At 51.9% G+C, this 14,843-nt stretch overlaps 1 protein-coding gene across 4 annotated transcripts in view; it reads right to left on the minus strand.

Annotated features, from left to right (window-relative positions):
- Positions 1–1,368: 1,368 nt before the first annotated feature.
- RADIL (Rap associating with DIL domain) overlaps positions 1,369–14,843 on the minus strand; it is a 76,514-nt gene continuing 63,039 nt past the window's right edge. For all 4 annotated transcript variants that reach the window (XM_083711334.1, XM_083711337.1, XM_083711336.1 and 1 more), the window contains 5 exons: positions 12,414–12,604; positions 7,328–7,742; positions 4,626–4,765; positions 3,486–3,625; positions 1,369–3,322 (listed from right to left, as the gene is read on the minus strand). In XM_083711334.1, coding sequence (XP_083567460.1) covers positions 3,214–3,322; positions 3,486–3,625; positions 4,626–4,765; positions 7,328–7,742; positions 12,414–12,604 — 995 coding nt within the window. In that variant the 3' untranslated portion in view covers positions 1,369–3,213. The remainder of the gene's footprint in view (positions 3,323–3,485; positions 3,626–4,625; positions 4,766–7,327; positions 7,743–12,413; positions 12,605–14,843) is intronic.

Below are 14,843 nucleotides of genomic sequence, written 5' to 3' on the forward strand. Positions count from 1 at the left end.
AGTGTTAATGGCGTTGACCTCAGCAGAACACCAGAAGGGCCTGCTGGATCAGGCCAGTTGGGCCTCTAGTCCTGCATCCTGTTCTCAGCATGGCCGACCAGATGCCCCGATGGGGAGCCCGCAAGCGGGAGCTGCGCCCAAGACCCCTCTGCCCAGCTGTGATTCTCAGCAATGCAGAGCTATATAGATGGTCAGAGTAAAAGGTAAAGGACCCCTGGATGGTTAAGTCCAGTCAAAGGCGACTGGGGGGTTGTGGCGCTCATCTTGCTTTCAGGCTGAGGGAGTCGCAATTTGTCCACAGACAGCTTTCTGGGTCATGTGGCCAGCAGGACTAAACCACTTCTGGTGCAACGAGAAACCATGTTGGAAGCCAGAGCGCACAGAAATGCTGTTTACCTTCTCGCCGGAGCGGTACCTATTTATCTATTTGCACTGCGTGCTTTCGAACTGCTAGGTTGGCAGGAGCAGGGACCGAGCAACAGGAGCTCACCCCCTCGTGGGGATTCGAACCACCGACCTTCTGATCAGCAAGCCCAAATGGCTCAGTGGTTCAGACCACAGCGCCACCCGTGTCCAACCTTTTACCTGTGATGTAAAGGTAAAGGGACCCCTGACCGTTAGGTCCAGTCGTGGCCAACTCCGGGGTTGCAGCGCTCATCTCGCTTTATCGGCCGAGGGAGCTGGCGTACAGCTTCCGGTTCAAGCGGCCATCATGACTAAGCCGCTTCTGGTGAACCAGAGCAGCACACGGAAACGCTGTTTACCTTCCTGCCGGAGTGGTACCTATTTATCTACTTGCACGTTGATGTGCTTTTGAACTGCTAGGTTGGCAGGAGCAGGGACTGAAACACGGGAGCTCACCCCGTTGTGGGGATTCAAACGGCTGACCTTCCGATCAGCAAGCCCTAGGCTCTGTGGTTTAGACCGCAGCGCCACCCACCTCTGATATAGTGCAACCTAATAATAGCTGCCGGTATCAGGCCAGTGGCCCATCTGGCCCAGCATCTCTTTCCGCACTGAGTTTTCCTCTGGCGGGAGGCATTTTCAGGCCCCCTGCCTTGCTGACACCAGGCTCTGGGAAGGGCGTGCAAGGTCTCTGGAGTCCCTCACAGCCTTCCAGAGTCCTTGCTGACATTTCCAGGGCGCTATATGGTAGGGATAGTCGCACAGGGCATTTTCCGGACTGGGCGCAATTCTGCCTTTGTGCACGAACCTCTGTGAATGTAACCTCCCCGTAAGTTGCCAGCCTGCTCTGCAACTGTGCTCCTCTTGAGTCTGTGTGAATGGTTTCCCCCTTCCCGGCACTCCTTTGCCTTCCCCTTTGCAAAAATGAACACAGAGCCCAGAATGAGACGCGGCTGCCAAGCCTTGTTACGACGGTTGCTAGTTTTACTGTATCCAGTTATTTAACCCAGAGGAAAGGACCTTGGACATACCGGCCCTTTGTCCCTGGCCTTGTTCTTTATCACATCGCCTGCAATACTGTAACTATATATACATTATTATTATTTTTAAAAAAGATGCACAGTATTAACAAACAAAGGTTGTCGCCATTCCTCAATCCAGGGTGAAAAACAGCTGTCTTTCAGCCCAGTGAACCGAGGACGTTCATCCCGGCAGAAGGGATTGAAAATGTTTGTCTTTCGGCTTGAGATAAATGCTGCTTTAATACTGTTCGCCTAGAAAACGGAAGCTTCTCCTGTTCATCGGGGTATTGGAGGAGGTCCTGTGTAAATGAGATAAAGTCTCCCTGCGTGAATGGGACGACTGATGAAACTTTGCTTGAATCATTGGCGTATTTTGGCTTCTTTTCCTGATCTGCCACCCGGCACACAAAGGACGATGGGCAGCGTAGCTCTTGCGGCCGTACTAAGTTGAACTGCCGTGTGACGTGGCAAGAGCCTGTCCATTTGAAAAGGGCCAAGGCTATTCGAGGAAGATGGATTGGCTATTAGTTCAGCCCTGTTGAACTTCCGTGCTCAGAGGCAGTTGAGCTGCTGAATGCCGGCTGCAGGGAGAGTGGCTGCCTTCACGGTCGTCCTTGCGAGCTCCCTGAAGAAGGCATCTTGCCCAGCCGTGACTCAGAGAGAGGCTCCTGGGCTTGGAGACTTAGACTAGGTCTGTTGCAGCTGGCATGGCTCTCTCATGTGCTGCTTAAGCAGGTGTGAGCCAGCCCAGCAAATTTGGAGGAATCCTGCCAGATTTAGGGCCATCCGCTAAAGTCCCCGTGTCTGTCCATCACTAGGTCTTAGGTTTGATAGAGGTGTGCATTTGGGGTGGCCAATAGCCATAAATGGGGAGGGGAGGGGCTGACTGTGAGGCCCCTTTAATAATAATTTTATTAATACCCTGCCCATCTGGAACATGTCCCCAGCCTCCCATCTCTCTCTGTTGCCTGACATCCGTTTCCCTTCTCTGGGACTTTGTGGGTTTAGCTTTTCTCCCTTTCTCCAGGCCTTGGGCATCCTGCGGACTCCGACTCCCATCAGCCCCTGCCAGGATGATGGGAACTGTAGTTCAGCAGCAGCAAGTGAGAGTCAGGCTCTGGGGCAGTGCTTCCCACCTCTCATCCTGCACATGTACTGTGTCGTAGTTGTGGCACCCAGTGCAGAGAAACCAGTCATGCTGTGTGGGCTCCCCACCCTGCCTTACTTTGCACCCTCATCATAGCTTGCCCATGACAGTTTCTTCCCCCTGGGCCTGTGCATTAGCAGGTAATTAAGCGATAACAAGCTCATTTTCTCCCAGGTGTTTTTGCAGCAGAGACAGGGAGGCAGCAGTCGAGGGCTTGGGATGTTGCTGCAAGGCTAAGGTCCCATCCATGCTGGGTGCACAAACAGCTGGTCTCGAAATTCTCCAGTTGCAGTGAGAGCAGGCGGCCACAATGGGGCAGCGCCACCTCTCTTTAAGTCGCTAGCTGTTGGCACCTGATGTCTGCAAGAGCAAAGCCCAGCCTTTGGCTCTGAAACCGCAGCAATTCAAACTATCTTGACGGTTCCAGAGCTGGGAGAGCAGAGTTTGCTTTTGAGGCCAGGCGTAGTCTGGTGTTGCCGCCTGCAGGCACTTCCGAGGGGCTGCTGGGAGCCTGCGGCCGGGGTGCCCCATTGCAAGAAGTCTCCCTAGGCTATGCCCACGGCCCCGATCCCTTGTGCCTGATGCAGCTTGCGCTGTTGGAGAACCCAGGAGAGCTGTTTCGGAGGCCCCTCTACTATTTTAAGGGGAAGGTGAGGAGCTGAAGCTGATTTTCTTGGCAGCCTCCAGGTCCGATTTGGCCACCAGGAAGCGCAGCTTTTGGCCCCCCGATCGGATGAGGTCGACGGCACTGAAAGAAGAAGGGGAGCAGGGGGAGGGGAAAGCCCATCAGAAGGAGTGGGTGAGAGCGAGAAGGCAGGATGCGGCCTTCCGCTGAGCCACATAATCGGGGGTCCACCTTGCAGCCCCTCTCCTTCCCCCCACCCCACTAAGCCTCCCTCCTCTTTCCCTACCTCTGGTAATCAGAGCCAATGAGGCTCGTGCCGTTGACAGCCAGGATCCGGTCCCCAATGGAGAGCCTGCCGTCAGCTGCTGCAGGGCTGTCGTGGATCAGGGTCCGGATGTAGATCCCGGGGGAGTTCAGGGGCGTGTGCTGAAGAGGATGGTGGGGGGGAGAGAAGGCAAAGCGGGAGTCAGCAGAGAGGTCAACGCCAGCTCTCTCGCCGATGGATGAAGGCATTTGCAGGAGCCCACTGTTGGACGGTCACACTGGGAAACTCCTGGGCTGCCATCTTGCCATCTCTTCTTGCAACTGGTTGGCAGTTTGTTTCCAGGCTCGATTCAAGGGGCTCGTGTTGGTGTTTAACGCCCCGAACAACTCGGGATTCAAAGACCTGAAAGGTCACCTCTCCCCTCCAGACTCCCTCGGGTGCTACGGTGTAGGACCCCCTCCTGGCTCTTCCTCTGCTGTCACGAGGCTCAGAAGGGGGTGGTGACTTAGGAGAGGGCCTTCTCTGCAGCGGCCCCACTATGGGAGTCTCCCTCCCTAGAGAGGTGCACCAGGTGCCTTCACTCTACAGCTTCCTCTTTGCCCTGGCTTTTGACGCCACCCAAAGACCCGCCTTATTTATTTTACTGCGAACATGACCACATCAACCCTGTCCCTTGCAGACGACTGCAGTGCCTGGTGAAAATCAGTCGGGTTGTGCATCCGTAGCTGTGACCCACAGAGGAATGGCCACTGGAAGGAGCGCAGAGAGAATAAACTCCCTGGTGCATCTGCAGCAACACAACTAGACACCTTCCTAAGAAGTTGGCCAGGGACCATTTTAGCACATGGAAGAAGCTCGATGTAGCTGAGGGGCAGGGGGTGTACTTTGCATGCCAGAGGGTCAATCCCTGGTGTCTCCAAGCAAGGCTGAAACCCTGGAGACCTGATACTAGTCTGTGCATGGACCAGGGCTGGCTCACGTGGGGGTGCCCTCCAGATTTTGTTGGGCTCCAAATTCCCCTTGGTCCCAGCAGCCAGCATGGACAATGGCGGGGTGGTGATGACGGGAGCTGTGTACCTCTTCATCTGTGCAGCTTTCCCTACCAGCCCTTCTTTGGGAGCAGACCGAAAGCGACTGAAGCTGGGAGAGCGAGAAACTCACCAGGCCGTCGATCAGCCCCATTCCCAAGCCGATGGGCCCCTTTTCCAGCTCCACGATGAAGACGTAGCAAAAATCGTCCGCGGCCGAGCTGCGGCTCGAAGAGGCTGGCGTTGGAAAGTCGTAGGGTGTTGGCGAAGAGCCTGGGGTCAGAAGGAAGGCGGTTTGTGAGCCTGTCTGTTCCTCGCAAGCAACACCTTCTAAATACGGGAACTTAAGGAGAGGCTGCTGGATCAGGGCCAGGGCCCATCTTGTCCAGCGTTGTGTTCTCAAAGTGGCCAACCAAACGCCTGTGAGGAACCGGCAAGCGTTTCTCTCATATGTAAGTTTTATTGTTGGCCAGGTTTTCCTGACCCAGTGGCCAATGGTCTTTATTTTCCCATTTCTGTAAGCAATACGCTCTTTCGCTGCTGTCAGCAGTATGGTAAAGCGGCTGTAAATCACATTTAAACTGCAAGGATCTTCTGACCAAGTGCACACAACCAGCGCTGGGAGCTTGCGCAGGCTGCAGAGAGCCCTCAAAGTGCGGCTGTTTTTGTGAAATAAATGGGATCTCAGAGGCCAAGCGTCAGAAGCCACCAAGCCCAACCCAAGGCTGGAGCTGCCAATGGACTTGGCAAGGGCTGCTCCCAGCTGCTTCCACCCAGTGACTCAGGCGGGAGCACAAGGTGGTAACACTCTGCATTTTGCTGCCGAAGGCTGGGAGAGGATTTGGCAACTGAAATGGGCTCCCGTCTACCTCCAGTTCCCTCCCAGGAGCTGCAATTCCAACGTGGACGGGCTCTGCCCACCGATGGGCTTGCCTCGTGAGCCACAGCTCTTGCAAGGCAAGCCTAGGCAAGAGTCCTAGAAGCCAACTGGTAGGGCGGGAGGAAGGGAGCCCACCACCAGGGGGTGCCAGAGCCAACGACAAGCAAAGCCAACGAGTTCTAGTCTGCCCCCCCCCCCATCTTCCTCCTCCTCCCTGGTGAATTTTACAAGGGAATCACCAAGACGGATCCTCAGGAGAAGGGAGGCCTATACATTCCATTAAAAGTAATATTAATAGTAATATTTACAGCTTGTTTTCACCAGATAAGAATCTGACCCATTGCTTCTCTCAGAGACTTGCATAGCCCACAACGACTTTCAGAGACCTATAAGACTTGTGTTTATTTGCTTCTATGTTTTCAAGAGAATCCATCAAGGGTGCATAATTTGTGACTTTCAGAGATTTAGAAGATTTCTGTTTATTTGGTTTTGCAGAGAGTTCATATTTCATATTGTTTAATGTTCTGTAGAGATTACATAAGGAGTTTATATTGACATCACATCGTTGTACTTTGTCGCCGTGTTGCCTTTGGATATTACTGAAGTACGAGGGCAGGCAGGTTGGTGAGGCAGCACTCCATCTACCCTCGTGCACCAGCGCCTCCTGAGAGGTTGGCATCACTTCAGCCTGCAGGGTGGCAGGTCCCATTTTGGGGGGAGAGAAAAAAACCTCCCCACATGTAGAAAACTAAAGGACCCCTGACCATTAGGACCAGTCGTGACCGACTCTGGGGTTGCGGCGCTCATCTTGCTTTATTGGCCGAGGGAGCCGGCGTTTGTCCACAGACATCTTCCGGGTCATGTGGCCAGCATGACTAAGCCGCTTCTGGCGAACCAGAGCAGCACACGGAAATGCCGTTTACCTTCCCGCTGGAGCGGTACCTATTTATCTACTTGCACTTTGCGCTTTCGAACTGCTAGGTTGGCAGGAGCTGGGACTGAACAACGGGAGCTCACCCCATCGCAAGGATTCGAACCGCCGACCTTCTGATCAGCAAGTCCTAGGCTCTGTGGTTTAACCCAGAGCGCGGACCTGCGTCCCACCCCTAGGCTAATGCTAGAACCTCCCTCCCTCCTGTTTTATTGCTGGACAGTTCTGGGAAGCGTTTGTGCTTAAGCCACGGGGACCAGCATCCCTTGCTATGCCGGTGGGGCGGGGAGACCAAAACCATGCACACCACAGCGTCCAGACCAGGCAAGGCCACACAGACACTGGGGCATCACCGTGTGGATTCAGGGGCGAAATGGGTGAAGAAAAACAAGCGGAGCTTGAATCCTAGCAAGACAGAGGCACTGCGTCACTCTTGTGCCCAAGAAAGTGGTCCGTCGGCTGCCCTGGGTGGGGTTGCCCTCCCCCTGAAGGAGCAAGTTTGCAGTTGTGGGGCTGCTTCTGCAGCCAGCTATGTCCCTGGTCTGAGAGCTACAGCCATGAACTGGCCACAAGTAGTTCATGTTCTGGCTGCTTCAATACTAGATTACTGCAGTGTGATGCGTTATTTTGTTATTTACAGATCTAATAAATATAACGAAGTTCAGTTATTGAACGCTTCGGAAGCCAAACAATTTGGAACCCAAACGCCGACAACCCGGAAGTGAATGCTTCTATTTTTGAACAATTTTCGGAGCAAAACAGCTTCTGAGCAGCGTTTTTCATTTTTCTCCCTTGACTTTGCAGCCAGCCCATTGATCCTCGGTTTTCAAACTTTTCAGAAGTCGAACAGTCTTCCGGAACAGATCAAGTTTGAAAACCGAGGTTCCACTATATTTGATAATCTGTTCAAATGTAACAGTTTGCAATAACTCTCAGCAAAATAATTCAGCAGAAATGCACTCCCAATTATTATAACTTCCTGCAAAGTTCAACTCGCCTCAGAAAGCGGCTCTTCCTTTCCTACCTTCAAGTGTCATGGTTTTGGTGCCGCTGAGGCCGTTCCTCCGAGGGTCCGCCGTGGCCTTTCCGGGGGTGGCCTCTGGGGTGAGTTCGAGGCCCGCTGGGTCAAAGGTCAGAGGTGTGTTGGGCGGGGTCAGCAGGCAGGAGGCGTCTGCCGGCGCTGTTGGGATGCTGCCCTTCCCCTGAGAGGCCTGCAGGTGGAGTTGGTGGAGGCTCTCCTGGAGCCGCAGCTCACAAGCCTCGTTATCCCCGGCGGAACCGTTGGCGCCCGGCGGGACAGGAGAGGGACCCCCGATTGCCCTGGGCTCCACGCAGCTCACGGGTCTGCGGCGCTGCCAGTTTGCCCGGGCATAGGAACGCCCCGTCACCTCTGCCTCCGAGTCCGCCTGGGGGGTGGTTTGGCAGCCGATGGCATCTGTCTTTAACAGGGAGATACAGGGAAAGAGGAGGCGTCAGTCTCTCTTTTACTTATATGAAATGTCTATATCCTGAAATTCATGGGGGAAAAGCTGTCACAGCAGTTCACTACAGCCATACAGGAGAACCATGAAAACCATATTAAAAAAAGAATATTAAAATCAGAAATCAGCCAACTATTGTGCAGAGGTTATTATTGCCACTTACTAAATGTGTATACCAGCCTTCATCAAGAGACCACAGGGAGGTTAATGGCATAAAACACAAAATACGTGCTATAATAATAGGAAAAGAAAAAAATACAACCCCCCAGAAAACACATTTAAAAGGCCGTAGGTTGCATAGTTAGCCCAAGACCTGGGAGAAGAGGAACATTTTTGTCTGACACATAATGGTGTATAATGAAGGCTACAAGTGAGCCTCCTGGGGAGAGTACTCCACAAGCGGGGAGCCACTGCAGAAAAGGCCCCGTTCTCGTGTTGCCACCCTCTGGACCTCTTGTGAAGAACAACCACAGGACAATTTCAGGTTCTGGGTCAGTTGCTATGGGGAGAGGCAGTCCTTGAAGTGTTGTGGTTCTGAGCCATTTAAGGCTTTATAGGTCAAATACAGCACTTTGATTTGGGCCCAGAAACTGGCAGTTAGCACAGTCGGGCCAGGATCGGTGCAATACGCTCAAATCGCCTTGCCCTGGTGAGCAACCTGGCCGCTGAATTCTGGTTGTTCTTAATTGCTCGCGTAAACTTAGCAGAACAGAAACGTTTTCAGGAGGCATTGAAAATTTGGAACAGAAGGTGCCTGCTGAATCTCCTGTGGCAGAGAGTTCCACAGGACTGGGCTGGTGACACTAATGGCTCCATTTCATGTTGTACTCGGACGAACCTGCCAGGGTGGGATAGAAGGATTCAGGTAGTCTTTGAGGCATCCAGGCCCTAAGTTGTTCAGGGCTTTGTCAATTAATACAAGGACCGTGAACCTGGCTCCGTAGCAGAGGGGCAGCCAGCCCAGATGCTACAGAAGAGTGGAGCCTTCAAAGCACCCTCATCCTCCTCGATGGGAAGTAGAGGGAAAGGTCTGGACCCAAAATGCAGGACATGCAAGGCACCATCTAACCTGTTCTAATCTCTCTACAACCCATGGAAAGGGAAATCGACCTCTGGTGGGAGGGAGTTCCACAGTTCATCTCTGAGATGTGAGAAGAAGAACTTGCTTTCCTCCATCCCAAATCTTCCAGCATTCAGCTTCCTTCACTGGATGCCCACGAGTTCGAGGGCTAACTCTCCCCGTCTTAGCCCTGCTAAGGAGCTTTCCGCCGTCTTTCCATCCCCTCGCTTTCAGGTTAGGGAATTAGCACTAATCCCACGCATTGGCTTCTGTCTCTCTGAAGCATCAGCCCAGGGAGGCTTTCAATAAAGGCCAGGAAGGGCTGCAATTGGAGATCAGGCAAAGCGAGGAGGAGTTGGTCTCCAGCGCCAGCAGGTGGCTCCCAGTAGGTGCCATCATGGGGTCATCGATAGGAAGAGATTTGCCAGGCTCAGAGGGAGCCCCTTTCCCCTTGGTGCCTGTCAGACACAGCCCTTTAAGGGCTGCTCAGAAAAGCAATTACAATTCCACCTGAAATAACTAAAACTCAGCAGGAAGAAAAGCTAATTTCGACAACCTGCGTAAACAGAGCGCCGTGGCGCCCCTTGTCTCGCTTTGCAAAACTCCCGCAGCTTCCGCTACTATGAACCGAGTTGCAGCAACAGAGAATCCTCTGAGAATCCTCCGGAAAAACAATCTCTCCAAGGACCTGTTGATGGCATTTTACCATTGTACAGTGGTACCTCTTGTTATGTACTTAATTCGTTCCGGAGGTCGGTTCTTAACCTGAAACTGTTCTTAACCCTGAAGCACCACTTTAGCTAATGGGGCCTCCTGCTGCTGCTGCGCCGCCGGAGCACGATTTCTGTTCTCATCCTGAAGCAAAGTTCTTAACCCGAGATACTATTTCTGGGTTAGCGGAGTCTGTAACCTGAAGTGTATGTAACCCGAGGTACCACTGTACTGTTGAGAATGTATTAACTTATAGAATCATAGACTAGAATCATAGAATCATAGAGTTGGAAGAGACCACAAGGGCCATCGAGTCCAACCCCCTGCCAAGCAGGAAACACCAGCAGAGCACTCCTGACATATGGTTGTCAAGCCTCTGCTTAAAGACCTCCAAAGAAGGAGACTCCACCACACTCCTTGGCAGCAAATTCCACTGTCAAACAGCTCTTACTGTCAGGAAGTTAGGAAGTTATGGTCTGTGTGTGTGGTTTGGGAGCTGCACGGTCTGGGAAAAAACAATGCTGTCCAGGGTTGTAAAGACTGCAGAGAGAATAATTGGGCGCACTCTTCCCACCTTGGATCAAATCTGTGCTTCCAGGTGTCATAAGAAAGCGGCAGAGATAGCGCAGGATAGTGCGCACCCCGGAAATGATCTCTTTCAGCTTCTGCCTTCTGGAAGAAGGTCCAGGGTTATAAAGACTAGGACTAGCCACCTGAGAAACAGTTTCTATCCAAATGCGATTTGGGTTTTAAACGCAGTGTAAGGTAGTCTCTACGGGAGTATGTTGTATTTAATTATGGGGTATCAGAGTTTTTAGGGGGCTAACCAGGCTGGGATAGCAGGCTTGTGGTTTTTTGAATGTCTGATGTCGATTTTTTCAATTTCGTTATTCTATATGGGACAATGACAATAAAGATGATCGTATTATCGAGAGCGGAATGGAATCTCTTGCAAGAGGGACTGGCCGGCCAGCTGACACCCTGATCTGGAGAACTGCAAGCTGCATTTGTTGCCTTGACCTGAAAATGTGTGGGTGCTGATTTCACAACCAGGTGAACTCGCAACCCCAAGGAGAAGGTGGACAATATTGTTGTCCTTCTCAATTCAGGTTATAGGAAGATTTCTTTGCAGACACTCAGCAGAAACAGGCAGGTGGTGTTGAAGGAAAGGCGATGAGCAGGTGCAGGCACAAGTCTGGTGGGGGTTTAACATGCAGACACCTTGGAATTTGAGCCCTCGACTGGTTTTCAATTATTCAGAATCGCTGCTGGGTTTCATGTTGGACTTGCAGCAGCAGCGGCAGCTGGTTTGCTGGTTGGGTGTGAGCCCTGGGGCGACGGAAGGAGCCACAATATTTCAGATGGGGGGGGGGAGGAGAAAAGACTTGCCCTTTTGCTCAACTCTCTACCAGTGGGGTGAACCCCACTGAAAATCTCATGTCCGAGACTGCAGAATTAGATAAATTAACAGGAAGGATTCAAAAGCTGCGGGACCAGAGATTCTTAGAAGACTGGAGTAAATATATGAACTATTTGAAAAGTAATTGGGATGAACAGGACTGCAAGAAGGTGGATTAAGGATTAAGGTGGGTTATTTGAAATATTGCAAGAAAGACTACAAAAAGAATGTTTAGTTAAGGATAATTAAGTGTAATAGGAAATTTTAAAAAGGCAGAATAAGTGATAAAGAATGGAAAATCATCAGAGGTGTTGACGGAAGTAAAAAATATTGTATAAGATGTGAGATATGTTGTATGACTGTTGGAACTGATATGTTAAAAAATATGTTAAAAAATCAAGAAAAATGTGTGTCTGTGTGTGTGTGTGTGTGATATATCTCACATCCACAGGTTTGCAAACAATCCAATGCATTCCCCCCCATCTCAACATCTCTCAACATATTCTGCAAAACGTGGGGCAGAGGGGGGTGGAGGGGAGATCTCAGTGGCCCTGTGTGGGAAGATCATTTTGGATCTTGCCCAGACAGCCCTCAGGCATAGCAAGGATTGGGTGTGTAAACTAAGCCACACCACATGAAATGATTTAGCTGAACCGGTAGAGGAGCGACAGACAGAAAAGGCAACCTGTCCTTTCTCCTCACTGATTCTTCCTTTCTTAGAAGCTCCTTGTTGGTAAATTAGACTACTTCCTTTTGGGCTTTACTTCCTTTCTGCTTCTCCTCCAAGTTCAGGATGAGCTAGCATGAAATACCAGCCAGTGTGGTGTAGTGGTTAAGAGCGGCGGACTCGTAATCTGGGGAACTGGGTTCGTGTCTCCGCTCTTCCACATGCAGCTGCTGGGCGACCTTGGGCTGGTCACACTTCTCTGAAGTCTCTCAGCCCCACTCACCTCACAGAGTGTTTGTTGTGGGCGAGGAAGGGAAAGGAGAATGTTAGCCGCTTTGAGACTCCTGAAGGGGAGTGAAAGGCGGGATATCAAATCCAAACTCCTCCTCTCACCAGAGTGGTGCATGCTCTGGTTATCTCTCGCTTGGACTACTGCAATGCGCTCTACGTGGGGCTACCTTTGAAGGTGACCTGGAAACTACAACTAATCCAGAATGCGGCAGCTAGACTGGTGACTAGGAGTGGCTGTCGAGACCATATAACACCAGTCCTGAAAGACCTACATTGTCTCCCAGTGTGTTTTGGGGCACAATTCAAAAGTGTTGTTGGTGCTGACCTTCAAAGCCCTAAACGGCCTCGGCCCAGTATACCTGAAGGAGCGTCTCCACCCCCATTGTTCAGCCTGGACACTGAGGTCCAGCTCTGGTGGTTCCCTCCCTGCGACGGCCCTTCTTACATCTTAAAGATGTGAGACCAAACCCTCAAGATTCTGGAAAGGCAAAAGAGTTTTACCTTGGGGGTCTCCGCTTCGGGCGAGTTGCTGCGGTGGGGGCTTTTGCTGCGCAAGCTCCACAGGAAGTGGCGGATGTAGAGGAAGTGTTGGTAAATATTGTCGTCCAGGTGTTCAGCCTCCAGGTCTACCTTGAACCCTCCACTGGGCAGCATGATTGGCGGGTGGCTGTCAAAGGACTCCAGGATGTCATCTAAAGCCCGTTGTGGAGGAAGCAAATGTGTGAGTTTTGGGTTTTTGTGATGCAACCAGAAAGAACAGCCCCCCCCCCCGTCCCACTGTGATCCATGCAACGGTCACCTCCAGACTTGATTATTGTAATTTGCTCTACGTGGGGCTGCCCTTGAGACTGACCCAGAAACTCCAGCGGGTGCAGAATCCCATGGCGATACTTACGGGGTCCTCGCTGCGGCATCACATTCATCCAGTGCTATACCAGCTGCACTGGCTCCCAGTGGAGTACAGGGTCAGGTTTAAGGTGCTGTTTTTAACCTTTAAGGGACGCGGATGGCACTGTGGATTAAACCACAAAACCTAGGGCTTGCCGATCAGAAGGTCGGCGGTTCGAATCCCCATGACGGAGTAAGCTCCTGTTGCTCAGTCCCTGCTCCTGCCCACCTAGCAGTTCGAAAACATGTCAAAGTGCAAGTAGATAAATAGGTACCGCTCCGGCGGAAAGGTAAACGGTGTTTCTGTGCGCTGCTCTGGTTCGCCAGAAGCGGTTTAGTCATGCTGGCCACATGACCCGGAAGCTGTATGCCGGCTCCCTCGGCCAGTAAAGCGAGATGAGCGCCGCAACCCCAGAGTCGGCCACGACTGGACCTAATGGTCAGGGGTCCCTTTACCTTTACCCTTTAAAGCCCTATACGGCCTAGGACCTTGGTACCTACGGGACCGCCTCTCCTGGTGTGCCCCACGGAGGACCTTAAGGTCCACAAATGACAACACGTTGGAGGTCCCAAGCCGCAAGGTGGTTAGATTGGTCTCAACTAGGGCCAGGGCCTTTTCAGTACTGGCCCCGACTTGGTGGAATGCTCTGTCACAAGAGACTAGGGCCCTGCAGGACTTGACATCTTTCCGCAGGGCCTGCAAGACAGAGCTGCTCCACCAGGCCTTTGGCCAAGGCACAGTGTGACCCCCTCTTTCTGTAATCCTCATAGAACTCTAGCCCAATGGTTGCCATTAATTTGATTCTGAATTGATTTTAGAATGAATTGATTTTAGAATCCTGTGTTACTTTTATTGTTGTTAGCCGCTCTGAGCCTGGCTTTGGCTGGGGAGGGCGGGATATAAATACAATTTTATTATTATTATGTGCCCCAGAATCCTCTGTGCTGTTTGGAGGGGTGCTACCACATACTCCCCGTTGGCATGGGACAGGAGAACCGCTTTCCGACCCCGCCTAAACCAGCCAAGGAAGCAGAAATCGGCCGCCCTGTCTCCATCTTTCAGTCTAATTGCTTAGGCACGGATGAGGCTTCTCTGCCGATCGCTTTGGGTACTTGACACAAAATCATTCCCCAAATGTTGATTTAAAAGGTTGCCTTTCCTGGCAGGGGAACGCTTGTTTCCACCATATTTCAGCAGCCTCCTGTTTTCGCCCTAAAAGCTCTGTGGGGAACGATGGGCATCCGTGCTCCGAGACAAGAGCACATGCAAAGGCTGTGGCTGGTGCCGTTTCCCTTGTGCTCAAACGGTGTGAAGACCGCATGCGGCACTCGCCTCTCTCTGAGCAATGTGCCCCTCAAACGTCTCCCATTAATCAAAACGTGCGCTGGGGGGGGGAGCAGGGGAACGAGCCAAGCGGATTGGTCAGCCCTGCAAAATGACTTTCACCTATGAAATATGAAGCTACGCCTGGGACCCACAGCAAAATGTTGCAGTAAGTGCTCCCGTTCAAGGTCTTGGCTACAACGACCTTTCCCAGAGCGCTTCGTTCCGTCCCCCGTTCCCACAAGAATCAGCCAGTAATCTGTGCCCCCCCCCCCCACACAAGCACTGTTAGGGCTGCATTGGGTCCTCATTCTACTTGAGATTTTCTTTTCTGGAGTGTTTTCGTATTTTTGAAAGACTGGCAGAGGGTTTCAGAAAGGGGACTTCCCCAGCCCTGCTTGGGGGTGTCAGGGATTCATAGAATCATAGGGACACGGAGGGTCATCTAGTCCAACCCCCATCAAGGCAGGAATGTAATTGGTGACGAGGGGTGGGCATCCAATCAGCACTGAAGTCCGTCCCATTTCATTTTCAGTGGCAGAGAAATGGGGACATTTGAACTGCATATACCGGGGTCAGCAAACATTTTCAGCAGGGGGCCGGTGCACTGTACCTTAGACCTTGTGGGGGGCTGGACTATATGGGGGGGGGATAAAGAAATTCCTAAGCCCCACAAATAACCCAGAGAAGAATTTTAAATAAAAGCACACATTCTATTC

This window comes from Podarcis gaigeae (assembly GCF_964106915.1).
Source record: "Podarcis gaigeae genome assembly, chromosome: 14".
Classification (NCBI taxonomy): Eukaryota; Metazoa; Chordata; class Lepidosauria; order Squamata; family Lacertidae; genus Podarcis; species Podarcis gaigeae.